The following is a 27,533-nucleotide window of genomic DNA, read 5'->3' on the forward strand; positions in this document are numbered from 1 at the left end:
TTGCTTTGCTGCCGCCTCCTGGATTTAGACTTCCACAACGGCCATTTCTTTTAAAGTCGTACAAGTAGCCCAGTAGCAGGTTAGATTAATTTATACAGAACCATATTATGACAGAAGTTACCTCAGGGCACTTTTCATATAAAGCAGGTCTGGACTGTACTCTTTGTAATATTATTTACAAAAATCCAACATTTCCCCCATGAACTGACACTTGGTGAAAGTGGCAAGAAAAACTCCCTTTTAATAGGTAGAAACTTTGAACAGAACCTTTAATATCAATATAATTGTTTTTTTTTCAACAAAGAATTAGATTTTTACAAGCATCACGACGAATAACATGGTCATGGATTCAGTGAGTTAAACCGGACTACAGTTTGAGCCATGTTTTTTTTTTTTTTAAGCCTGTTTGCATTTTGGAAAATGAAGTTTGCTGAATGAACTGTTAACCATTCATCTCTGCTATGAACCATCCTTCTGACAATCATCACTGAATTACTTTGATACTGAGGAAATCCTCAAACCCTGATCATTCTCCTGTCCCACTGGTCTGCATTCTCTCGAAATTATGGAGGGAGGTGGCTGGTGATGTGTTATCATCCCACATGCTTGTGGTACAGTAGTGACCATCAGCAACACATTCAGAAACAAGCAAGTTTAGCATGCATGGAGACATCTGTGGTTGCACTTCATTTTTGTATTTGTATCAGTTCAACAATACATCATTCACACATAACAGGGAACTCAGACTCAAAACTGTGAAAAAAATAGGAGAATTATAGATAAATGGACAGATACACTGATAGAAACCAGCAAAAACAAAAGGCTACCCAGCCACTGGAGCTTAGCTGCCTAAAAATCAAAGACTGCAGGCACGTGGACTTAAAAAACTAGTCTTTATTTGAAATAATTCTCCTGCTCATTAGCGACTCACTTTGGCCACAGGCTGAGGACCAACACGTGTCCCCGAAGTCTCTCATTCTGCCAGTGTTTCACAGAGTAGCAGCAAGACAGCCATACAGTAATGCACACACTGTTACATACATATTTAAAACCAAACACGGGACATAAAACACACAGTAAAACGTTCACATCTTTTCCTATGTACTCCTGGTTTACACCCAGGCTCACACGCTGAGAGCTAGTGTTTCTTTGTCTTCTCCCTTTTCTTGTTCTCTTGGTACTCAAGGATCTTTTTGTGAAATATTCCTGCAGAACAGAGGACAGGAGCGTGAGTAAGTGAACACTTGGTAACTCAGGAAATGAAATATGAAATGGTTCTGAATGTGGTAACAAGACAATTTAAATTGGCCAGAGTTGAAACTGAGAAACTTGTTAAACTACATTGAGTTCATAGTTAGGGTGAGATTGTTTTTTTTCATGTAGGCATACATTGTGAAAGTTTTTTATATTAGGATTTTTACACATTTCTCATTAATGCATAATGTGTTTTGTCCTGTGAGTCCAATTATATTCTTCTTCAGATGCACATTACAATCACCAAAGGAGGAAAACAAAAAAAGAGATGACCTGCTACATGACATATCTGTGGATCTGTGGCCCATCTAATGCATGTAGCTGTAGGAGCTCTTAGATAAGGGAGGGCAGATGTGGTTTTGCTAAATATTAACACCAGTGTTTTGGTGTTCAGTGTGATGACACAATTCTTTAATCACCATATTTAAGGAGTCCTTAAATATTGGTCGATATATTGTTACCAGATTTTTTTTAAACCGTCCAATATCAATATTGGTAACAGTGTCCTCACCTTGCTGCGGTCCAGACTGCTGCTGCTCAACCTCCTGGATGAACAGGTCAAACATCTGCGTCTGGATGAACTTCTTGACAAAGTGTCGAGTGGTCTTGGACTCAATGGCCTTGTAGAAGCTTCTCTTTTCAAACACCCCCTGCTTCTTAGCTTGACTGTATTTCACATATGAGGCGTAATGGCCGACCGTTCTTACAAAGAAATGCAAGAAGGCTTCTGATACCACCCGGTTCAGCTCCTCCACCGCTGAAACAAAGGACAGAGGACATTTGTGATGATGGAACTATGTTTCTGTTCCTAACTCATATACTTGCATTTGATTTTGGTTGCAGTTGACTCACTTGATGTTTTTTTCCTTGTACTTAGTGCCTCTAGTATTTCAGTCTGGAGCTTTGGGGGCAGAATAGATCTTTCATCACCAATCTGGAAGAGGAAGATTTTACAACTTTACACAAATGTTCTAACTTTGACACACCGGTTCTTTCCTGAGAATTTCAAAATGAACTGATAACCAAAAGCTTTACTTCCATCCATACTGATAAAACACCTACTGAAACAATGAAGGTCTTCTTTTTGTCCTCAGACAAGTCGACCACCAGCAGCTGTGTTACAGAAAGAAGAAAGGGGGCGACTTCAACATGAATTCACCGGTGAGGTCATTCGTATACACAAACCCCGCCTTTCTGCAAACTGAACTCACATCACTCTGGTCGGTGACCAGGTCGAGCAGGCGTTTCTGGACTCCCAGCAGGTAGGGCGTGGGTGCCATCACCACATCGATCAGGATCTCTGGAACAATGGAGATGAAGGTGTGCTGCCAGGTGAAGGGGTAAAGGAGGGCTGCCACTGCGTGGATGACTTGGGATAACGTGCTGCAGAGAGATGAGAGAGAGTTGACATCAGAGCTGCTGCTGGACACACTGTCCAGGTTTGATAAGCCTGTCTGACTCCTTATACTGGTGCTCCAGAAATCTGGCTACAAACTTATGATGAGTCTGCATTCAGGGGAGACTAGAAACACAGTAAAGTGTTACTGTTCTATATGTCTTTTATTGAATAAGCCTGAGTGTGTCTCCATGGCACCTCCTCTGTGAGCGTACAGGTGAGAACGCAATACCCCAGTTCATCAGCGATGAAAATGATCCGTCTCTCCAGGACAGCGGCAGCGAACACCAGTAACACCTCCTCGTCCGTCAGGCAGCTGAAAAGCGTGGCGAAGTTGACGTGTTCCAGCCAGGAATCCAACGGACGGGTCAGACTGATGATCTGGTGGAGAGAGACCACTGTCACAAATATGTCAACAGTGGTACCAGCATGTCATCACTCAGCTGACACGTCACTGACTTTCAGCTCTAACTGTACACACCACTGTCTGATTCAGTTTAGCTCTACAGGAAGGGATGACATGCAGGTTATTTCACCCACTTTACATTAGTGTATATAATGAGAGCAGCTCCCTCACTGCCATCATGAACGAGGGTCTTTACACAGTCAGGGGACCATGGCTTTGGCCCTTTCACCCTGAGGTTCTGGTCACAGTACAACTGTACTGTAGCATAAACAATGGGCCAGAATCAGTGTGAACACCTGAGGTGACTGACTGAGAGCTGCTGAAACACGGTATGTGGCATGAAGCGAGCAGTGTTAGGTTTCTGCTCTGAGGTAAAGGTTGGGTAATGCAGGACAGGTTCAGACACAGCCCCACACAAACACATCCACCTGGAGGATCTCACGTGTCACTGAGCTGCCATGTAGTCTGTGTGCAGCTTTGTCTGGTTGTTTTTTTTTAATTTTTATTATTATTCTTTCAGCATGTTCTCTGCATTCTCACAGGTCCTGAGAAAGAGCTGGGGACTTTCTTTCTATTTCCACAGTTCTTTGGAACTTAACAACAAAGCTGTCCCATCTACTGCTATAACTTTCAGCCCTTTGGCTCAGTGTTTTCTTCTTGTGTCACTGAGTGTAGTCATACTTCCTTGATGCAGCTTGGCTGATGTCCCAGCTGACTGGTCAATGTTGGGACAACCTCCAGATGACTGTAGAGGGAGATCCCACGTGCACTCATAACTGGCTGCCTGAAATCTCTGACGTACATGTATCCTGTCTGGATTCCAGAAAGCCAAATTTCTGAGAACCTTTTCAAGATGGAATTTAAAGGAAGACTGTGGGTTATCACAGTCTGCAGTGCTCCGAGTTTCTGCAGGGCTAAGTTTAAGACTTTTTACCACTGTTTTAGTACCACATAGAATGACTCTTAATATGTTGCACAGTTATACTGGCCAAAGTAGGAAAGATAAAAAGAATGATTTATTTTTACATTTTTCATTACATAATGAGATCATTATTTACATTAAAAGCAAACTGGATCCAGAAGGATGAAATGGACGCATTAATCCATTAAAAGTGATTCATTCATATAAGTAAATTTTTGCTAAATCTTCACTTGCCCATAATGAGCGCTCCCTTTTCGTGCCTCCTGGAGCACAATCCACTGTCACAACAATCCCACTCTTAGGCCACAGTCACACACAGAAACATTTCATTACACTACTGTCTAAAGCAGGCAAGAGAAAACATTTAAGACTTGTCAGATTTTATTTGGTTTAAGTCTTAATATCTTCTACAGTCTGTTTTGAGTGAATTATATTCAGTGCTTTTAAAACTTTTAAAGATCAGCAGATACCAGGAGTACTGACCACCGGCTCCGTCAGTCATGATAGAACTGATAGACAGTACTCACCAAAATAAAAGCTGAGATCTCAAAACCAGTGACGCTGCTAAAAAAAAAAAAAAAAAGCCCAACAGGGGCTTTTTTTTGTTATCAAAAAACACTGGAATTGAAAGTTTAAGTTTGGTAATGGTGACAGATCAAAGGTGAAGCAGGAAGTGTGTGTGTAAACAGTGACAGATGTTGACAGTAGATAGTTTGGGTGGTAATGTTACTGTTCATCGTCATTTTCTCTTTCAAATAAGTTTGACTAACCTGGAGGGCTTTTTTTTCCAACTTCTCTGATCATCTGACTGCTTCTTAGACATGTCACCATATTCTGAGATTTTAGCTGATAACTCTGAGAGAACTTTTACTGTAATTGACTGATGACGGCCACAGCTGGGGGGGAAAAAAATACCCAGCAGCAATAAAACATAGCTTTCCCTGAAATTAATATCAATGCCTTCATCTGACCGGGGTTGACGCCAAACAAAAATGGAGAGGGGCTTTAAATATCATAGGACTAACTAACGAAACTACTTTCAAGCAAAAATACTATTCAATATTCACCAGGAAGAACTACGCCACCATTCCTCGAGGTGCCCTCCCCACTCGAGCGCACGCATGTTTTTTTTTTAAGACAAGATGATAGTCGAGTATAATTCAATGGCTATTTGAAACCTCAAAAATCGTGACCCATCCCCGTCATCAAACGTTAAGTGGACCGTTATGAGCAGAAGGACGGGGTTTTGGTCTGACCTCAGTGCCCGACTCAGGAATGAAGCTCTTAATCTCCACAGTGTTTCCCGGAGCTGGGAATGGGGCCTCCCGCAGCTTCTGCATGAATGGGTAGATCATAGCCATGGAGATCTGCCGCCGCTTCTCCACCTCGTCAAATATCTGCACACACACACACACGCAGGAGAACACACAGTCATGATACAGCACTATTTAATACTAATATGAGCCAACTCATTCTTTGTCAAATTCAGCATTTATACAAACAGTAAAATGACTTTTTTTTTTAAAAGTGTATTCTAAAAGACACAGCTTACCACAATAAAAGCCACTGATCAAATAAGGCTGTTAAAGACATTAAGTCAGGTTATTACCAGTACTATAAAAAAAATCAGCAATCACACCACTTGTTCCATCAGTGCAGCAACAGAGTCATGTCATACTGATCACTCTGCTCTATAAGCTGCTGGTAGGCTTTACACAAGTGTCGTAGAATTACAATCATCTAATAAATTACTAATAGAGATATATGTGAGCATCCTGTGAGTTAGAAAGGGCTCAACTGTAGCTGATGGAGACATAGTATCAGCAGCACATGCTACTGCAGTGAAGTCTGTACTTACTGCTGTAAGTCTAAGGACAGCCTGTTGAGAGCAGGACCATAGTCAGGATTTCATTTATTCAGTTACACTGGCTGTAAATGTTTATTTTCCCAACATGAAAGTTTAAGGGCTGTTTGAAATTCTAACAAAAATGATGGTGGGGACATATTTATCTGCAGATTGTAAACTTCACCCAGTCACTAAAACGCCCAGTTCCCAGAAAATTGAACACCACTTCCTCATTGTCCTCACTGGGAACGAGGGTACGGCCTGAATTCACAGAATCATTTCTTCACATTTTGCTCCCACTGAGCCTGGGGCTGCATTTAAGTAAGTGACACACCACTGAACAAACACAAAACCACCTGATACAGGTGTGTCTCCTGGTTAGTAATCAGCCGGTAAGACGTCCTTGACACACACACACTGTTAATATTAAGTCACCGCAGAGCTGCTCTTACATGCAATATGCCAGTACTGCACATAGAAATAAACACGTGTCAGTAAAACTTTAGTACTACTGTACTGACAATGGAAAAAAAGGAGTATCCGAGTACTAGTACTCTTTTTTTGATAATTAACAGTTCTGTGGAAAAGTCTTCAGATGTTTAAATTCGCATTCTTCACACGTCTGATTGGTTCTAAATTCATTCTGCAGCAGGAGAACGAGCCCAAACACACGGAATCATCAAGAACTGTCTGCAGACACAAGAGGAACAAAGAGTCGTGCTACAGATGGTCTGGCCCCCACAGAGACCTGATCTCAGCATCATGGAATCAGTCTGGGATCACACACTGAGACAGAGTAAATCTGTGAGACTGTGGCCAGTTCTCCAAGAGCTTGAAACCATGTGAATATTGAGAGTGTGGTTTTGGTTTTACTGTCACACAAGACAAAGAAAAGCAGCACATCTCTACAACTGAGGAACTGGAACCAGCACATTTTGAAATTTTGCTTAAAAGTACTTTAATGATTAAATAAATTTTCTGTCAGTCAACTAATCAATGAATTGTTTCAGCTCTGTTAACAACCCAGAAGCAGTATAACATTTAGGCTCCAGATGTAGATGCAGTACAGTATGAACACCTCAAAAATATGACAAGCAACACTAATTATCACTTTTATTTTTGATATGAGTTGTTGTTGTTGATGATGATTCAGAACGGACTCAGAATGATGCTCAAGAGGAAACAGAGCCGTTACTGTTTTTCCATTTTCCATTATTTATCATCAACACCTTCTCCCTCTTACTCAAGCTGCTGTAGCTGCTGTTAACTGCACAATCCCCTGGTAACTTCACCCTGTTCATGTTAACACTTGCTCTCTGTCATTAGCAGTGGTTACATCTGAACAGCATTTTATTTTATGTGTGGTCAAAGCCTGATGCTTTTTTTTTTCAGATCTACAGATATAAAGGTTATGTACAGTACAAAGCATCGGAAGTGCCAAAAATAAAATAAAGTACCTGCTAAACCGCTAACAGTGTTTACTGACTCTTTCAGACGTGGAATGGGAGGGGCATCATATGAACTCAATACGGAGTGTAAATAATGCAACAGCCTCAGGGTGTTACACACACACACACAAAGCACATGACTTATGTTAACAGGCAGCAGGCAGGTCATCAGCATGCAGCACTGGAGAATAAGGATGTACAGTATGCTGCATATTTGGGCCAGATGAGATCTGATTGGTCAAATCACTGCTACCATAAATCTAACTGGCCAAGTAGTAAACCTGTCAAGTACATCTCAACAGGGATCAAGGGCAAGAGCAGTGCTTTCTAAACACACTGTTCAGAAAGATTGAAATCAGCTGATAAAATACAACATGAGATAAGAAGATAAGAAACTAACAGCTGCCTCCTCAATAGTGTCTGGGTTTGAGAGGGAACTGGTCCAGTTCTGTTGAAATGTCAGACAGTTTTTGAACAAAAGGCCATTCCGCATTTCGAGAAGTACAGCAAAGTAAGCTGCATGAAGACATAAACTGAAAGACACTCACAGCGGGTTCCTCTTTTCCGAAATGCTCAGTGGACTCACCTTAGAGAAGAGGCCGAAACAAGCCAGACTGCTGATGATGCAGTACGCCTCAGGTGGGCGAGCTCCTTTTCCTCCAGGCTGCAGGTTGGAGGGTTAGAAATAAGGAATATTTCATGAGCTTTGGAAAAAATGAGTTCTTAATGACGGCGCGCTGTGAGACCATTTCAGACAAACACACTGACCAGTAACCTCCTGCAGTATCCATTTCTTCTGCTGCCATCGATCTCAGTCAGAACAAAGGAGAAGGTCTCACTGCAAAACAGAGGAGGGAAACTCAGAATAGGAGAGTTACACTGATGCAAAGTTGTATGCAAAAGTTTATAAAAAACCCCTGCAGAAAAAAAAGATATTAAAATAAGCTTTTCTTCAAATGTCAATGCACTTGTAGTGTCTACCAAAAAACTGCATGTGAGGCATTTAGGGAACGTGTGTAAATCGTAGCCACGGAAAATAACCGGGGTTACACTCTCTCCCTCTAAAACTGCTAAGTGTTTGCATTCACCTCGTCTACACACCACACCGCCCACCACCACAAGACAAGTCAGTTTTATTTACATAGCGCCAAATCATAACAGATGTTATCTCATGGTACTTTTCATATAGAGCAGGTTTAGCCTGTACTCTTTATATTATCTACAGGGACCTGAAATTTCCCCCAAAGGCAGCATTTAACTCTTTAACAGGTAGAAACGTTGAACAGAACCTGGCTCATGGTGGGAGGAGAAAGAGAGAGAGAGAGAGATAGAAGGTTTTTAGTCTGCTACTTAAACATGGGTGTCTGCCTCCCACACCCAAACTGGTAGATGGTTCCACAGTAGAGGAGCATGATAGCTGAAGGATCTGCCTCCCGTTTTTGGAGACTCTAGGAACCACAAGTGAGCCTGCGTTCTGGGAGCACAGTGTTCTACTGGGGTAATATGGAACTAGGAGCTCCTTAAGATATGATGGTCTCTGACCATTGAGGGCTTTGTAGGTGAGGAGCAGAATTTTAGGTTCTATTCTGGATTTTACAGGGAACCAGTGCAGAGAAGCAGGACAAATATGATCTCTGTTCTTAGTTCTTGTCAGTACTTGTGGTACAACACTGACAGGAAGTGAATTCAGGAAGTAAATTCTCAACCTGAGGGAAATACAGCTGTGCTAGCCATAAATGGTAATTTCAAGTAAGGGTGGAAACACAGGCAATACGCTGTACATCTTTCTACAAAACATGGGCTTAAATTCCAGGTCTTTCATGTCTTTGACACTGTATGCACGAGAGCCACTGCTTCCTAACGCCTGTAACCGAGGGTAAATATCCTGTGTTACATAACGTAACATTAGCACCACACAGGCAGGTGTTTTTTCTTTGACCTATATGAAAACAGATGCTGTAAAAATATTCTCTCATTTCAGACATTTTAGGTCACGGCAGACTGTAGCTACAGCTAAGCTCTCAGGCTACAGCCTCTCTTCAGAATCAGAGAAAATAAAACTGTTGCACTGAGGCTGAAAACCTGTGCAGGACCCCTCCCTTCACAGAAAACAGACCTTTAAGGGAATCCATAAAGAATCTGACTGGTAAGCAGAATCAATAATGCGGCTGATATCAATAAATTCTCATCGAAACCCATCTCTGGTGATCTTCAAGGAAGCATGGGTGAAAATTCCTCATTGAAAAACAGAACCTCACGGTGCCCTAACCTTTGCATACAACTGTACACTGAAGTGTGAATACGAGAATAAAGGTTATCATGGTGATAGAACATCTGACGGAGAAGCAGCTGTACCTGTGATATTCTGTCAGAGGAGCCCAGTTGATGCCCTCAGGGAAACAAAACAGAGTGATCGCCTTTAGCGTCTTCTCCTCCTCCTCTTTCTGAAATTTCGCCATCCCATCTCTCTGAAAGTACACCCACACAACACACAGACACCCATGTTTTGTTTTGTTTTGTTTTTTTTAAATCTATGATTTCTTACACACTTTACATCATGTGAACATCTGTTGAACATCCGGCTTCATAGTGGTCAACCCTCAAGTGACTGTATGGGATTTTACACTCATTTAAACATCTTGAGATAATTACTCTGACTGATAAGCTGCGTCCTGTAAGGCTTACATCAGCATGCAGTCACCTCCTCTTTTATTTGCTGTACTGCTACACGTTGTGGATACAAACAATACTAGAAGCAGTCGAATTTTCCACATAGTGCCTTTATAGCAATACAATACTAATGCAACAGAAGAATATCAGCCTATCTAACAAAATGCTGATTTTACTCTCTAAAATCAACATGGGCCCCAAAAATCCAGTATTGATCGAGCTCTAATTAGCATACTAGCATTCCCACCAGTTTATCAGTATGAAACTAGAGGCTAATGAGTGGTAAAGATTTGTATTTCTGTTATTGGGGTCGCTGGTTAAGTGGATGCTAATTCAAAGTTTCATTCCTGAAACAGTGCTGGAGTGAATCTGAAATTCTGGAGTTCTATTTTAAATTCTGAGAAACAATATTAATGTTATTTTCTGTAGTTTAGGCCACAGTTGCCGACCAGTGCTTAAATGTAAATCTCTCTCACTCAACAGACGCCCCAGGCTGATTCTGTCAGGCTGACCTGCTGAGTATATATATATATATTACACCTTCGTGTTCCTCCATCAAACTGACCTTGGGAAACTGGTAGGTGATCTGAGGTTCATAGCCGCTGCCGTCCTTGGTCTTCTTGAGGCTGACCACCACCAGATACTCAAAGAAGTACTGACCACTGGCATAGCGGTGCTGCCTGGATGCGCTGTCTGCTACTTCAGGGCCCAGCGGCTCTGCAGGCTCTGGGTCTTTGACTCCTGCACAGAAATGTAGAAATACATTGTGCTCCAGCATGAAGGGTTACCTCTGTAGTGCAACATGGAAAAGTTTACAGGGCTGTTTAGATCACAACTTGGTCTTTGACCTATGATGGCTCATGTGACAGTAGTGGCCTTCCAACACTGACTCACTACAGGTCTGCAGCCTCACACTCCCTGCTGCAGAGACAGGATGAGTTGCTGACACAAAATCTCAACTGGTGGAAAGGAAAAACACTAAACCTGGATAAGTTAGAGGATAGAGAGACAAGAACCACAAGACAGAGCCAGGTGAGCTTCAGATGAGACATGCTACAGTATGCCAGCACTGGGAAGAAGAAGAAGAATGCAAGCTCGTAAAAAAAAAAAAAAAAAAAGGATGTAAACAACGCTGGATGCAAAATACTTAAACATCTGCAAATCTTTAATGAGGAAGAAAATACACTCTACATGTTTTGTGGATCTGAAGGACACACATAATGCAGTCTGATGAGTAACACTGAACCTAAACATAACCTTTGTTTGATTACAAGAAAGCCCCACAGGGCCTCTTTAATTATTACACATTATTACTCGACAGCTGTTTTTGTTAGCGAACAGCTCAACATTTTGGGGAATACAGTTCTGTGCTTTTTTTCCGAGAATGACATGGAGGCTCTGGATTAGCCTTGCTTAGCACAAAGCCTGGAAGAAGTCATGTTTTACAGTGTATGTACAGTGTGTCTGTCTCCTGACGCTGACCCTGACACCTCTAACTACCCATCTCTCCTGCTGACTGCACTCCACTGCTCTGCTCTGAGACCATCAGTTCGTCACCCCCTCCATCCCCCCACACCAACAGCCCAGCTTCATCCTGTCTCCGTCACAGTCTGTCAGCTTGCTCATGTGTTCTCTGCTGCATTCCTGCCTTTTTGTTTAAAATGAAAGCACACCAGCAAGGAGCTTTGAGCTTTGGCTGCGTGGTGTCCCCTGTGTGTTTTAGGCCTGCTGGTCTACCACAGGCCTAAACTACCACACTTACATGCATAAAAACTTTATCTGACCACTTTGTAGTTTGATTATTAAACTTATTTTGCCATAGAAAATGTTTGTCTTTTGCTGGGATGATATGTACCAGCTGAAGAACCTGTACCTCTGAAGTCTGTATCAGATACTCCTCTGAGTACAGTGGTAAAAACACTACAGTAGCCTGTGAAAATACTGACCACTCTGTGACTCAGCTGTGTTCATCCCACGCCTCCAGATTGTTGCCATATTGACAGAGCTGTTTGTGTACTCTGGAGAAAATGTATTTACAAGACTGGTCTTTCTGCGTTGTACAGATTACATCTGTAATAACCCAGATGTCAAACAGCTGTTTGTACGCTATACAAGTCACCAGAAAAACAAAATCACTTAAATGCATCTCAGAGGAGACAAGGAGAGAAGGATCTCTGGTGTGTCAGAAATCCTTTGACAGATGGCAGCACCCTTCAGTCAGAATCATTTCAGAGACTGTTGATCGGTCAGCTGATCTGATGATGCAGCTTCATCGTTTAAGTTTTAAGTTCTACAGTTTATCTTCAGGATAATTGCAGCCATCAGGTGCTAAAGGTTTGAAAGAACCTTAACTGCCTCCAGCTGTGTGTTGCAGCCACCACTGCAGCTCCATCTGCTGACTGTGTCGTCTCCCCCTCCTCGCCCAACCCTTCAACTCCCCCCCTTGCTCACCCCTAAGGGAGGTGCACCTCACAGCTTTAAAACCTCTCCTCTAGATTTAACAAAAAAAAGTCTTTTCACCAGTGCTTTCTGTGCCGTGCTGGGTGACGAAGAGATGCCAGAGAGGGGAAACAAGGAGCCATGTTAGCCAGACAGAAAGGGCCCAGTGTCACCCAGCAGTTCTCTGATCACAACAGTTTACAGAGGCTCAAGCCTGTGTGAAAGGTCATGTCACCACTGCTGACATCCAGCTCCACCTTCTATAAAAGCTTGAATCATTTTTCTGCAGAGTAATACTCACTACCTCGTTTGCCTCTGCGGAAGGAGGACCACATGGCACTGATCCTCTTGAGGGCCCCTTGTCGCCCACCTTCATCTTCACCTGATGGGATGGCACCTGTGGGAGAGACAAAACCCAGCAGCTGCTCATTGCTGAATCCTTCACAGAACACCATCAGCATGTGAGCCACCTCTCTAGCCTGTAGAGCGAGAGTGTTAACAGCACAAGACGGAGTTTTGATGGAGTAATCAAATGTAAAAAGACACATATATCAATTATGAAACCTATATTTGACTATCCAAGGTAAAATTTGATCTTTTCAGTCCAAAGCAAAGTGTAGAATGGAGAAAATCGCCCTTGTTGGACTCCAGCCACTGCACTTACTGTGTCTCCCAGCAACATCAGAGATGAGGCCTCTGGGCTGCTCACCTAGACAACACAGAGGAAAGTTAGGTGAATAAACAGCTCAGAGTCACTTTCTTTAAAGAACAATGGCTGCCATTCTGCTGGTGCTGTGATAGGCCACGTTGCAAAAAAAAAAGATTTTGCAAAAAAAATGGAGCTGTGCTCAAACAACCTAACCTGGTGAAAATACGGAAGGCACACCAGAAACAAAATAAAATATGGAAAGAGATGAGAGAATCCTGAATGGAAACTTCAGTAAACTTTAGAATATTCCATGAGGAAATAAATGAATGAAACGAATGAAAAAAAAAAAGAATAAATGCCGCAGAATCAAAGACTGGAGAAAGGAAACTGAAGCCAAACCGAAGAATCTGAAGGATCCACTCTGTGCCTCAAAGGTCCTCTGCACCTTCTTTTGGCATGGACAGCGTGCATTCAATGCTGCTTATGCTCAGCTGTCAGGCTCACACAGCAGCAGTAACAACAGGAGGTGAGATATAAACAAAAGTCCCCACTGGTGACAGCACCCCTACATCTGAGAACCACACCAACATGTATCCTGCTTTTAGACTGTTGAACTACCAGCTGACAGTGTTTTATTCAGTGTATTTTTCATAATATTTGAGAGGGCTTTGGCTTTTGATCATCTTTCCAAGACCCATGGGACACACTGCTGTAGATGCATAAATGTCAGCCTGAGCTAATCTACCAGCCAACATAGGGTAGGTTTCTGTTTTATCTAAATAAATTGTCCAGCCTCTAGGTGACAGTGCATGCACCCACTGCACAAAGCAGACCACAGTGATCCAAAAGATATGCAAATGTCCCTCCTATATTGTATCGTGTATACAGCACAATTTATCAGTCTTTTGTGACTATGAGTAAAAAAAAAAACCTATTGGCGCACACACACACCCCGACCTCAGCCCCAGATGGTCTGGGCTTAGCCCCAGGCCTTGTCAACTCCTAGAGACGCCTCTGGTGCTGATATCACACATACTGGAGCTATTCCAACACACACTGTTGCAGAATATACAAACTTCCACAGTGACCAAGCCTGTGCTGCAGTGTTTTAATATGAGATCTACGTGTTCTGATTTCAGTCCCATGTCTTCAGACTGGTAATGACGATGTACTAGAGCCACCATCAATAACATCTCCCTGTTTGTCTGACAACAACAGCACTAACAGCCCGCTGAATCATTTGTTTACTTCAGAGTGAGGAAAGAATTTTCATCCTTGTGCTGCATTCAGGTGATGTGGGATAAAACTGATTTCTATAGGAAAATTCTGTTTACCTTATCTCTTAGATGGTAAGTAAATATAAAGTAGGAAAAACATGTTTAATGCTCTTGAAAAATGGCATGTGAGGCTTTAGTGTGTAACGGCTTGAGGAAACCTTCACCTGAACTTTGAGACAGTTAACCTCACTTCATCTGAGAGATCTGAGAGTTTGGAGATGGGAGTTTAATTTTGGTATTACAAACGAGGAAATACCTCAAGTCAAGTGTACGAAATGAATTTGTTCCAAACAAAGAACAACAAGTCAAAACTGTTAAAATGTCACAGCTGAAAGAGAAAGAAAAAGACGGAGAGAAAAAAGAAAGGTCGCTTACTGGAAATGGGTAAAAGTGAAAGTGAGTGAATCCAGTGTTACTTGGAAGTGTTAGGGTATCTCATGTTGGGTGCATTAAAGTACCAAACTAAAAGTAAATCGTAACTGTTGACAGTTAAAAAACTTAATTCAGACATAAAATACAATGATCGGTGCCAGCACAAAACCAGCAGGGCGAGAAATGATGCCTGTGTGTCAGTGTCGATGGTATGGTTTGTAAATAAGCATTTAAACATTTGTGTATTTGTGGATGCATTTGTACACCTCAAACAGGTTTTGCTCATCTGTGGACGACTTCCTGTCTGTTTGTGGGCACCGTGACATTTGTGACTTCTCAGCAGATTTCTGCAGCTGATCTGCTGAAAAATAAATTGACTTTATTCTTCTCTGCTCTGTCTCAGGGTGTAAACTCTGATGCAACACATTCTGCAGTTATTTCATAGTATGAACAAAAAAATCTGCCAACGCATAAGAGGAAAGTCATAGATGTCAATGTCATGTCGTCCACAAAACTGAATGAGCGTGATTCATGAATGTGTCGTGTATTTGAAAATAGCTTCATATTTTTGTTTAATATGACTTAAAATTAATCTGTGGGTTATCTTCTGTGTGTAACAAATAATAAAGCAGAACAAAAACCACAGATATTTCCTATAAAAGCGACCCACACAGATCAGCTCAGTGCTGATCCAGACAAAGTACTGATCCTGCTTAATCAATCGCTCTGCGCTAAACTGGGATGGTAAGGCACATGTCCCCACTTAGAAACTGAAGCTCTAATCCCAAGTGTATCACTTTCAGACAAAACTAGTAACACTTTACCACAAACTGCATTCTTGTTGGTTTGTGGCTGTCACTGCAATGTTTGCTTTGCTGTCAAACAGGATCTCACACTTATCACCATTCAGACACACACACTACCGGTCAAAGGTTTCAGAGCATCTCATTGTTTTTTCCCCATCGGTTATTTAGATTTACACAGTTCAATATCTCAGTGTTCCTGAAATAAAGAATGTGACAAATAAACAATTGGAGATTTTAAAAACAAGGAATCATAGAATCTTCATGTTGAACTACGTTTAATTGATAACGTTTGACTCATCCAGCAGTCGAACGCTCTCCTGACGTTCTTCCTACAACGGAAATCAAACATCGTCCCAACACTGAGGCTTCCCCACAGATGAGCTTGCACTTGCAGGTTGCTTTGCTTTCACCTTCTGTCCAGTTCATCTCAGACCAGCTCCATGAGGATTAAGTCTGGAGACTGTGCTTTTCTGCAGACTGGTCTGGAGACTTGTCTTTTTCTCTCCATTTGGATGCAATATACAGTCCTGCTTCCTGCTGTCCTGTATTTTCCTAATAAAGCCTCAGAGGCAGTAACACAGTTTGGCCCATCACTGCCTTTGTACAGACAGAGGGTTCGGAAATCAAACAATTGTTTTTAAATTTAACTGTCAAAGTTTCATTTCCTTCCACTGCTGCAGTAAAGCTTTAAGTTGCTTTTTGGAACCTTAGGCAGTTTACCACCGACCTTTCTACCATTCAAGTTGTTTTACTGGACCTGAACTTCTGAAATTTCAATTTAAAAAAACAGCAAATTTGGGGTGTTCGAAAACTTTTGACCAGTAGTTTGTTGATGTGTCCGGTTAGACAGCTGAGCGCACACAAACAGTAAATAAAGAGTGAACTCGACTGAAGGTATCCAGGACCAGCAACAGCTGGAGGAGATCAATAAAGTCCCATCGCACATAGTCCTGGTTTCACTTGAAATCTGACTCACCTCCCTGGTTCCCGACAACAACCTTTATTTAAGCTGCAAGTCCACAATACATAACTTCTGTTGGCAGGACAAGGTGTTTGCACTGTGTCAACAGCGATGGCAATGCTTCCCCACCCAGTGTTTTGCAGTTGCTCAACTTTGCACTCAGTCAGCTGCAGTGGAACAGAAAAACCATACAGGAAAACCTATCTTAGGTTGTACCAACATTGCCATAAACTATTACATTAGAGCAAACTCTTGTGAAGTTTACATGCTACTGTCTGGTTGTGCCACTGCTGTTCAGCTATGATGTGGCGGCAAATAACAGTCCTGTTAAACAGCTTCACGCCCCGAGGCTCCTGAACATGTTACAACACCATACTGTCGATTCTATACGCAAAGGAATGGCGCAGTCACTAAAGCCCAGACAACACTACCTGAATCCTCTGCATTTGTCTTTTCCACTCCGAGAACCCGGAACCAGAATGCTGATTGTGAATAAAATTTTCTCTCTTGTATGTTTGTGTTTATCCAGTTTAATCCAAAATATGGCAGATTTTTAGCTTCAAACACCTGATTCTTCCAGTTCTCTTTCAGTGATCCTTTTCTCTGACAACAGCCGCATTCCAGGCTTAAAGAGAGGCCGGTCATGAAGAACCTCACCTAGGGTGAGAAAAGATGTTCGACTTCATAATAACGCCAGTGTTTCAAACTGACTGCAAAGATATTTTTGACTTTGAGGCTTCACAGAATCCATTAAACAGCTAAGAGATTATGGACTATGGTCTAAGGAAAGGTTTATAGGTATTGAGAGTTTAGGTAGTTTAGTACTTGCACTTGTCACAGCCAAACATCAGATTTTGGATTGACGCAGTGAATCACATTGTAAAAATGTTGTTTTACAAAGGTATATATGGGATATAACACCAACTTAGCCTCCAACATCAGCCTGCCGCCAAAGGAAATTCCATACCAAACTGCATTTAGTAATGAGCAAATTTAATGTTGCCGTCAAAGTTGTTTAAGGCACAAATCTCGCAGCTCTACAAAGCAAATTACTGGAATCCAAAATTCAACTCGAGACAATTATATTTCACCAAGCTGCAAACATAAAGCCGAGGGCCGGTAGTTCACTGGCTGAGTAAACTAGTGCAGTCAGAGGTTTAGCTGTCGATAACATGAAGTCGTAGACCACATGACACCCGGATAAACAAGTGGCCGCAAACCCGCTCGAGACAAGTCCCATCACCGCACGTTCTGACAGGTATGCTACATGTATGCGACAGCTCTGAAGGTTCAGGCAAGCGGCTCAGTCTGCGGACACTCCGTCAGTCAGATAAAGGACAGTCAGCAGCCTCGACTGTGTGAGCTGTCCACTACTCACTCCATCTGTTCTTCGAGGGCCCCTTTCTTCTCCTTGTCACCGTGTCACTCATTGCTGCTTAACTCCACAAACGCACCGCAGTCCTCCGAGCTGTGTGTGCGAACTCAGTAACTCGACAGCGGCTCTTCACCGTCTCCATTCCGCCACATAAATTTCATCCTAGCTCGCACTCCCCGCCTCTCTCCACGTGCTTCACAAACTCACAGTCCTCCGCTGTGTGAGCTGTGCGCGAGCCACAACGGGGCTCTCCTGTGTTGCGTTCACGTCATGTGCGGAGAAAAAAAATAAACGGGTCAGAAGGCATTTCCTATTGTTGGTCGCTCTTTTAGAGATTCAGTGATGGGGAACCTGGTGTGCTGCCAGTAAACAGATGCAAGTCAGTCACATAAGTTAAAAAAACAATTAGACAGGAACAACTAACATAAACAGCACACAACACACTCAACATTCCCAGTCAGTACTCCAGTCCTGGTAGTTAAGAGAGCTGAACAAAGAGTAACAGCAGAAAGAAAGCAATGGTAGTCCTTCCAGCTGTAACCCTGAAGCAACAAGCAGCTGCTGGAAAAGGCCAGAATAGCTTTTACACAGGAACCTGTTAAATATCAGAAAGCTGAATCAGACTTACTTTAATGACTTTTCCTCCAGTTCGACAAGACTGTTAAGACAGGTTGAGATTTCTGGAAAATCTCGTTTACTTCTGCTTTCAGCTTGTAAATATCTGGACTTAGAGGAGCACTAAAAAATGTAGTGATGCTCTTTAAAAACCATGTTGTGATGCCAATGTGACAAAGTCACACAAAAAAAAGTTAAGCAAAGGGCAACATGACATAACGTGGCATTCCCTAAAATTAGGGCCATGTGAAAACTGATTTCTGTGAGTAATCTCAGAGAAATGCAAAAATCAGATTCCATGGATTTACATCTTTTATCTAACAATTCATATCTTCTGTCGTCTTTTATAATTTCTTGTGGTCCTGTAATCTTTCTTCCTCTGCCTTTCCATCTGAAACAGGACATTTTTAATGTATTCTTTTAGTATCTTATATTACAATTCATACTGGTTTTGGTTGAGTCTCTTCAATGGATTTTGTCTAGAGAAGACAAAAAGGAAATTTATCTCAAGAGTCAGGAACATGTCACACAGCCTCTGTCTGTATCCACATTTAACAGTCAGAAAAGCATTTGCCTATTTATTTTATAATGAAATATATCAAACCGATTTTATTTCTCCTATAAAATTGGGTCTATGTGTAGTATGTATTGGTGTATGTAAGTGGTTTTGTCTTGTATACATTAGAGAAAACATGATTTCTGCCTGGATTGTGTTCATTGGAAATGGTTTTATAGCCCGGGAGGAGCTGCATTCTTTACCACACAGAAGTTGTGTGGAGGTTGGCACCACCATCTGCTAAACTTGACCTGGGAACAAGGTGTGTGTTTTGCGTCCCACAAGTAGTTAGGTTTAGAGCACTAAATCACTTGGTTACCTGAAGTGACTTTTGACTTTTTAAATATTTAAGTGAGACCACCATTTGTCCCTAACTTTAACCAAACATCCATCCATCCATTTTCTATACTGCTTAATCCGTCAGGGTCGCGGGGAGCTGGAGCCTATCCCAGCTGACTATGGGCAAGAGGCGGGGTACACCCTGGACTGGTCGCAGAGCTGACGCACAAAGACAGACAACCACACACACTCACACCTACAGGCAATTTAGAGTAGCCAGTCAACCTAATGTGCAATTAACCTAACATGCAAAAAAAAAAGCAACAACAACAAAAAACGTTCAAAGAATCCAAGCAGCAACAATGATTCTCCTGGAGAACTAATCCCCCCTAACCTATGCAGAAATATTAAGCTTTAGTTTTAGAAGCAATATCAGCAGAGTACAGAGAACATAAGCAAATGTTCTCTTTGTGTTCTTTTAACACACCTCAGCATCTCAGAGTGTCAGTTTATAATAGCTGCGTTCTATGTCTGTATGAGTATGATCAGATGTTACTGGTCAGCTGGCAGCCGAGGAGCTAATGATTTAAGGAGTGATAGTGAAGCATGAATGAAGCAGCTGATCAGCTAATACAGGTGTGATTTCTGTGTTCTGCCTTAGGGAATGAAGGTCCACTTAGTATGCCACGCTTTGCCATTTCCACCTAATGTTCACTGTACCTTTTAACATATCTGCGTCCTCCTGAGCACTGTGTAGCTTTGACGCGCCATCGCCACCTGAGAACAGCTCTAGGATTAAAATGAAAAAGAAATATAATGACCCTAAGGTCTACAAGGTTTGCATTAAAATCTTCTTTATATGGACCAACCTGGTGTCATCACCTTTGTGGATTTAACAGTGTAAGAGAAGCTGGCTGAGTGGGAGTTATGAAAGTACTGTACTGTGCTGTTTACCCTTTCGTGATGTCTCCCGGACTGAGGAAAAAGACAGCAACCCTCTCCGCCCTGAAAATCCACCCTCTTCATAACTGTTGTGCCTTCCTGCAGAAAATTCACAACGATATGCAGCAATGAAAGAATTATCGGTTAATAAAAGGGCAAATTAAATTAAAGCCTTTTATATCCCCGTGAATGTGTGTTATATGATTCACTGTCTTACTTTTAATACGGAGAGATGAGAAGCTGAAACTCCTCCTGGTGTTTGGAGACAGTTGCTCCTCCACCCTCTGAGAGAAAAGGGAATAAAGATGCATGTAAATAAAATGTAAGACTGAGAAGTAAATTATACAAATCAATTTGCGGGCTAGAAATAGATTTTAGAATCATTTTCTGCCTTGTCAGCAAAAGGATGTTTAAAAAAAGGATGTTGGTCAGTCTGTTGGTATTTCAAAATATAAAAATGGCCTTTAGAACGGCACATTACTGACAGCGACACCATTGCTTGTCCGTGCCTTCCAACACTGTTACATTGTCACTGTTGAAAAATGAAAGGAGGTTAGGTTTGGACACAAAAACTACTCAGTTAAGTTTAGGGAAAGATCAATGAGTTAAAATAAGCACTTTGTTAAAGTCAGAGAAACATCATGGTTACAATAATAAGCCCAGTGGCACTTAGTAGAGCGCATACCTCTGCCGAGGCCGATGTCAAACTACATACACCAGAGCTCAGAGACAAAAATTCAGACTCATAGAAATTGACCCAGGTCAAACAAACAAACAAACAAACAAACAAACAGACACAGGTGAAAACATAAACTCCTTGGCGGTCTGAGTAAATCATGTTTTTGTTACTTTCCACATGCCTGATGTCTTCCCCAAGTGCAAAGCGCCTGTCATGAATTTGTATTTTAAGCATTCCTCTTTTAGAAACTTTTATGAACCCCAAGTGACTGAAATATCTAGGTTCTGTAAAACAATCTTGGATCAGGGCTAAAGATATCCCAAAACCTAATGAGCAGATCGGCTGTTGTTCCGCTCCAGTTCAGAGTGAGTTCCTGTTCCAAGTGGAGGAACTCAAGTATCCTGCTCAGGGTTTGTTCACAAGGGAGGGTAAGGTGTGTTGACACCCTGTATAAGGACTTTCAGTTGATTGGCTTATCTATGTTCAATCATTATCTATGATTGTGCGTTTTGAGTAATGACTAAAAGAATTTCTAATTGTTATACTGAGCCCAGAGGAAGACTCCCCACCAGTCAGTTAACACTGAAGAAGCCTGAGGTAAGAAATGTCTTATTTGAGAACCTCAAACAAGTCCAGCTGCCTTAGTAAAGTATTCAGAAATACCATAAGCTGGATGACTGAGAATCTTCACAGGTGAAAATAATTTTGCTCAGCCTTAGACAGTGAGAGGAGGGCAAACATCTGAAAGGAGCTTGAATCAGAACTGCTGCATCTTCCCACTGAAAGAAGTCAGTTGAGGTGGGTCGGGTATCTGATAAAGACTCCTCCTGGATGCCTGCCCGTGGAGTTTTTCTGGGCATGTCCAACTTGGAGGAGATCCCAGATTCAAAACATGTTGGGAGGACTTACATAGCCAATATGGCCTGAGAATGTTTTGAATCCCTCGAAAGAGCCAAAGGACCCTGCAATGAGAAAAAAAGGTGTCTGGGCTTCCTGGCATAGCCTGCTGCTGTACCGCCGCAACCCAGACCCACATAGACTTTACAAAGTGAACGTACGGGTGGCAAGATGGAGACTGATCAATGCACAATTTTGCTCCCTAAAGACACTCGGTCCATTTTGGTCATTACATTATTTCCTCACTATGCTGAGGTCGAATGATCTAGTCACATGTATGTTGGTGATCCTGTAGTGCAACATGTTTTGCCCCCGATCAATGAGCCTAAAAAAGATAATGCAGCTTTAAACTCTCATTCACTGCACAGTCCCACTTATTTTTTGTGGTAGCTACTTAGTCAGTTATTGCAAAGGGCATTTTATGTAAACAGCATGTTTGAGCTTATCAAACCTTGGTGAACAGAGTCACACAGGTCCAGTCTTTACTTGGCGTTAATAGTTTGTTTGCTCTGCTGTGACCTCTAAAACCTAAGTCAGTGTCAAGACAAGGTCACTGACACTGGCTGATAATTTAGTTTAGGGACACAATGTTTTACCACCACTAAGCCATTATTGTTGCTTTAGTTTAGTTGGCTTTTATAGTTAGCTGGACTTGTAGTGACACTTGTTTGAAACACTCAGCTGAAGGCTCATACTGCATGTACTGTGCATGAACATCACTGGTTCTGCATGGGAAGACACAGCCACTATTTATAGCCAAGTGAAATGACAGGACATGACGATGCCCTATGGGAAAACTCCCCAGCAATATAAACCACTAGTGTGCAAGTGGAATGCATCTAGGCAGGGTTAGTGGAGCATTTCACAAAGTGTTTGTAATATTAGTTGGTTAAAACAGTGTCTGTTTTTCTGCTTTTTCTGTTTGAGGAAATCCCATGTTTCAGTTTCAGAAAGCTTTAACATTTGCTGTTTAGTCAGTCATTGATCTTTCCTGGGAAAAAAATCCTCTGGCTCAGGAAATGATGAGTTTTATGTTTCTTGTTTGTTTTGAATACATTAAAGAGAAACTGAGCCATAGAAAACCGAGCAATGAGCTCCACCTACATTGAGTCAAAGCTCTTTAGCAGAAAGAGTCCAAGAGAAAAGAAGTACCATCAGTAAGCTAACAGAGTGGTCTGCACCAAAAAAATAATAAAAATAAAATAAATAAATAAATAAAAATTTGCTATTCAACACTTTCTAAATCAGACTAATAAACCTGGGAGGCTGAAATCTCTGATGAAAACGGATTTCTGAATATACCCATTAATTAGTATAAAGGCTGTATCCTTTCACTTAAAGTCATCACCTTGATTTGCAACGAGTCACTGTTACTATTAAACAAGCTCTGTTCTTTTGTTTTATTATTTAATGTGGTGGTTTTCATTTCATTTGTACTCAAAATATACAACAACAACTTGGTGGTTTTACAGTGTATTAATCCAGCACTTCAGTGCTACGCCTCCAGCTGTGGGACAGGTCATCAGTTATGGTTGGTTAGCTCAGGTTTTTGGTTTTGGTTCTCTGTACAGACTCAGTGATACCAAACCTCACAACCTCACTGTGACAATGAGCTTCTTTGCAAAGCACCCCCCCCCCCCCCCCCCCCCCCCCCACTCCCCAGTCTAAATGCTAAGCTAAGCTGTGTTCTGACTCCAAGTTTGCATGTAGCTCACAGAGATGAGATTTACTTTACTATTTGTTATTCTCAGAAAGAAAAGCAAATACATGTATGTTTCCCAAAATGTTGAACTATTCCTTTAAAGCCACTCACTACATGTAGAGGCAAGTTAGGGCCTCCTGGTGGTATATTATAAAAAAAGACACTGGGTCAGACATAAAGCACACTGCACACCACAACCCCCACCCACCAAAACTGACAACGCCATTAGAAGAAGACTCTGGAACCATCCATTTAGAGGCTTAAAGTGAAACCAGATCCTGCAGCTGCCTCTAAGAAGTTTGGTCTAGAAGAAAAAAGCAAATCAGACCACCAAAGTGCAACTGTTAAGTGGTTGTTGGGGTGCGTCGAGACCTGTACACACATGTAGCTCACCTGTCATTCACTTCAAAGGAACAGGTGGCCTCAGAGAGTTACAGTGACCACGCCTGTGAATACACAATGCATGAAGTAAACGGACCCCATAACAAACACAGCTTTAGCTTATCTCTTCAATCACTTCAATAAAATGAGGCCATTGTATTCTTTGTTGTATCACCTCTGACACTACACCTTCCCTGGGCAGAAATGGGTTTAAAGTTCTGAATTTAACTGAATTATTAAGTGTGAAGCTTTCAGCTCATTGTGTGACACTCTTCATTGTACAGTCTTCACAAAGGCTGTACTTCTTCTACTGCTGAAGACAGAGCCTGTGGGAGCCTGAAGACTCCAGGTTCAGTCCAGGTTGTATGATGTTTGTGGTAATTTAATTAATTATGTCCTGTCTGTTCCCCCCTGTCTGTTAGCCTGGTTCCTGAACCGGCCTGCCCTTCATGTCTGCATTTGGGTCCCGGAATTATCAAACTGTGACCCATGGCTGTGGACAGAGACAGACTTTTTGATACAAAAGAGACTTTTTCAGTGTGGACAAACCATATTGCACCTCCGGTGTTTCTACCTGCCCAGCAGGATCAGTGCGGGGGGGTTGCTGATGGCCCTGATTAGTACTGGCTCATGTCAGTTAGGAACAATCAAGACAAAAACCAAACGAATCCAGTGAAAAACAAAAACACAAAACATAAACAAGAGTATTGCAGAACAGCAAACACAACAACTTTATATAAAAAAAGGTGTGAAAACAAGTCCCTCATTCCTGCCATTTAGGAACAAATGATTTAATCTATAAATCATCTTTGCTCAAGATTTAACAGTGCGTCATCTGTGTTACAGAGTGAGCTGGCTAAATCAAATTACCACAAAGTAATTTAATAACTATTCCCTAATACATACACAATGTACAGAAAGTGGGCAAAGTGAGGGTCGATCAGCACAGCTCTCTGCGCCTGTAGTAAATGTTCTAATACCAAACAATCTAATCTAATCTAATCCAAAACCAAATATTTAGTTTTGGTCACTTGGCTTTTGGTTTCACTTATACAGTGATGTTCTTATGTGAACAGTGAAATGGAGCAGACCCTGGTTAGTAGAACACCATTTAAAATGATGTGATGGAACTTGTTTCACATCACAGTAAACACAGTGTTTAGCAGCTGAGTAACAGTGTTTAGTAATTTATAATCAGTGCTAGATTTTACATAACAGCAATAAAGTGGAGTTTTATTGCAGAGAGATTTTTCCAGCTCAGACAAATGCACAGGAAGTTAAATAGAGAGCATGATGTTACCAATATTTTGTGGTTACATTTAATGTTTTTACGAATACGCCCTCCTTCCAGAGTCAACATCAAAATGGTGTGTACGTATACTTCTTACCACAGGAAGTAAAAGTGAAGTTGTCAAGATCAAAGTTCTCTGTTCCTCCTGTCATGTGACATTCACAGGAAATGTCAGTTTCTCAAATGTTTTCATTGTAATGTCGACTCTCTGTTTTTGTTTAATTGCCACTGACTGTGTGTATGGCTGAATTCAGTCAGGTTACTCATAGATGAGCATACACAAACAAGCGGTGCCTCCTCAATTTCAAACCGCAAAGAGTGTGGAACCTCACTTACCACCTGCGCTTGCTGGGATGTCTTGTCCATTTGTCTTGGCCGAGCAGATGACAGAAATGTATTAATCCACCGGATCCACTGTTACTGTGTTGACCTTGGCATAAGTTTGAATCTATTTCTCCATCGGTAAATCAAAGCTGAAATGATCTCTTTCCCAACACATGCGGGCACCGTGTGTAGCTGTCATTAGTAACGATGAAGCAGAAAGTGCACATGTATGAGGAAGTGCGCTTGTTGAAATGTGCGGTTGATGGACTTCAGACTCAGGCAGGGATTTCCTCTTTCAATGTTAAACCAAAGTGCGGTGACAAAGGTAACACAATGTGTGTGTGTGTGTGTATTGCGCAGTGAAACCTGTCCATCCTCTTTTGAAACCGGTTGATCCATGTGCTACTTGGAATTTGATAACTATTAATACTGTGTGTTCACTCTGTAAACCTGTGCCTGCTTGTGTTAGCAGTCAAAACAAGACAGAGGATGTGTGGACCCAGCAACGTCTTTGCTAACTTTGCTGTCTTGCTGAGTCATTTGAGGCTGGTGGCTCAAGTCATGTCAAGTCTCTCTCTCTCTCTCTTTCTCTCTCTCTGCAGGCAGTGTGAATGGATAAAACATTGTTAATTCCACAGTGCTGTATAGTGCCAGCTCTATACACCACTGAGGGCCGAGTCCCCTGCGCGTACAATGGTGAATGTTAATGGTAGGGCCCTGCTGAAACATGGGACATTTTAGTTTGGGACTTTTATCATAGTTTGGGTGAGGCCCCTTAGTTTGTGATATTTTAGAAATCATTGTGCTTCCAGCTTTGTGGCAACCATTCAGCCATTCAGTGAGGGTAGATGGGATAGTGAGTAATGATTTTTAAGTTTAGTAACAAAGGAGACTTTGGTGATGAAACTCCATCAATATGAAGCATATTCCTTACAAATATGAAGACAGGACAGAATACACGACCCCCTCCTCCCCCACATTCCCTGAGCCTGCTGCCTGAAGGAACACAGGCAGAAAGATGACTGGCTCATTATGATGATACTGTCATTTATGAATGAAAACAAATTTTGACAGTGTGGGAAAGTAGAAGTAATGGGAAGAAATGGCAGAAATACTACAATGCAGGAATGAAAACAGGAAAGGTCATCTTCATTGAACTTTGCCCACAGTTTCACTTTGGTGAGGACTCTGTCCTGTTTCAACTTGAGAACAACTCCAACCACAAAGCAAAGTCCATAATGAAATGCTTTCCCCAGTTTGACATGGAAGACTTCAACCCCCTGACCCCGCAGCCAGGATCCTAAATCCAGTGGAAGTCCTACAACCAGAGGGGTGGAGGCTTTTACAACTGACCACTTATCTTGGCCTGATACAATATCTTTGCAGCATCTTTTCAGAGTTATTTTAGGCTGTTATTTCACAACTTTTGTCATATACATCTCGGAAAAAACACAGAGGGCTGGACCTTGGAAACCGCAATGACTGGTACAGCCATGGGAGTCTCTAAAAACCAGTTCAAAATCCTGTGTTAAGGACCCACCCAAGCCATGCTCTGTTTTGCATAATCTAATACCCACATAGACAAGTCAGTTGTTTCAAAAATTAGACTTATGTTCTGATATTAAAACAAAACAACAAAAAAAGTTTTGAGTTCCTGATTGACACCATGTTCACAGTAACTGTGTGTGTGTGTGTGTGTGTGTGTGGGGGGGGGGGGGGGGGGGGGGGGGGGGGTCTGTCAGTTGAGTTGAGTTAAGTTGAAATGTGTTTTCAACACATATTTATATGTAAATACATGTAAATTGTATTGCCAGTGATATTTGTCAGTGAGTAAACTGTTGTACTCGACTGCAAAACCTTGGGGCGGGGTCACCTGTACCCTACACTTATTTTGTACACTTATTTTCCTGTTTATTAACATTTAATTTAATCAAAACTACCATCTTTCACTAACTTTAACCAAAGTGCTTTTGTTGCCTAAACCAGAGACCGTGGATGAGAACCCCGACCCATCAGCCATCCAGCCTGCTCTTGCTGATACATTGT

General features: G+C 41.8%; 1 protein-coding gene across 3 annotated transcripts; it reads right to left on the minus strand.

The window, feature by feature from the left end:
* Positions 1 to 370: 370 nt before the first annotated feature.
* Positions 371 to 25,767, minus strand: dennd2da (DENN/MADD domain containing 2Da). Of its 3 annotated transcripts, none has more exons than XM_041062476.1 (17): positions 25,500 to 25,767; positions 20,431 to 20,497; positions 20,226 to 20,312; positions 19,992 to 20,060; positions 13,046 to 13,090; positions 12,683 to 12,778; positions 10,508 to 10,683; positions 9,628 to 9,740; positions 8,041 to 8,110; positions 7,859 to 7,936; positions 5,235 to 5,375; positions 2,883 to 3,031; positions 2,466 to 2,637; positions 2,317 to 2,367; positions 2,107 to 2,188; positions 1,766 to 2,011; positions 371 to 1,206 (listed from the first exon to the last, which is right to left on the minus strand). In XM_041062476.1, exons 1-17 carry the CDS (start codon positions 25,527 to 25,529, stop codon positions 1,139 to 1,141), a joined length of 1,740 nt encoding a protein of 579 aa, XP_040918410.1. In that variant the 5' UTR covers positions 25,530 to 25,767; the 3' UTR covers positions 371 to 1,138. The 3 variants fall into 3 exon arrangements, with proteins under 3 accessions (XP_040918410.1, XP_040918420.1, XP_040918428.1); XM_041062486.1 differs by having other exon boundaries at positions 12,686 to 12,778; positions 25,500 to 25,766; XM_041062494.1 differs by lacking the exons at positions 19,992 to 20,060; positions 20,226 to 20,312; positions 20,431 to 20,497; positions 25,500 to 25,767 and adding an exon at positions 17,825 to 18,265.
* Between the last annotated feature and the right edge of the window lie 1,766 nt (positions 25,768 to 27,533).

This window comes from Toxotes jaculatrix, chromosome 2, assembly GCF_017976425.1.
Source record: "Toxotes jaculatrix isolate fToxJac2 chromosome 2, fToxJac2.pri, whole genome shotgun sequence".
Lineage (NCBI taxonomy): Eukaryota > Metazoa > Chordata > Actinopteri > Toxotidae > Toxotes > Toxotes jaculatrix.

What these genes read in the sequence shown, in the direction of transcription:
- dennd2da (XM_041062476.1), bottom strand. Translation starts at nt 25,529, where the DNA reads ATGGACAAGACATCCCAGCAAGCGCAGGTG. An exon ending in CCGCAGAGGCAAACGAGGTA is followed by an intron (nt 10,684 to 12,682) that starts GTGAGTATTACT and finishes ATTTCTGTGCAG; the next exon opens with GAGTCAAAGACCCAGAGCCT. An exon ending in GCAGTCTGGACCGCAGCAAG is followed by an intron (nt 1,207 to 1,765) that starts GTGAGGACACTG and finishes TCTGTTCTGCAG; the next exon opens with GAATATTTCACAAAAAGATC.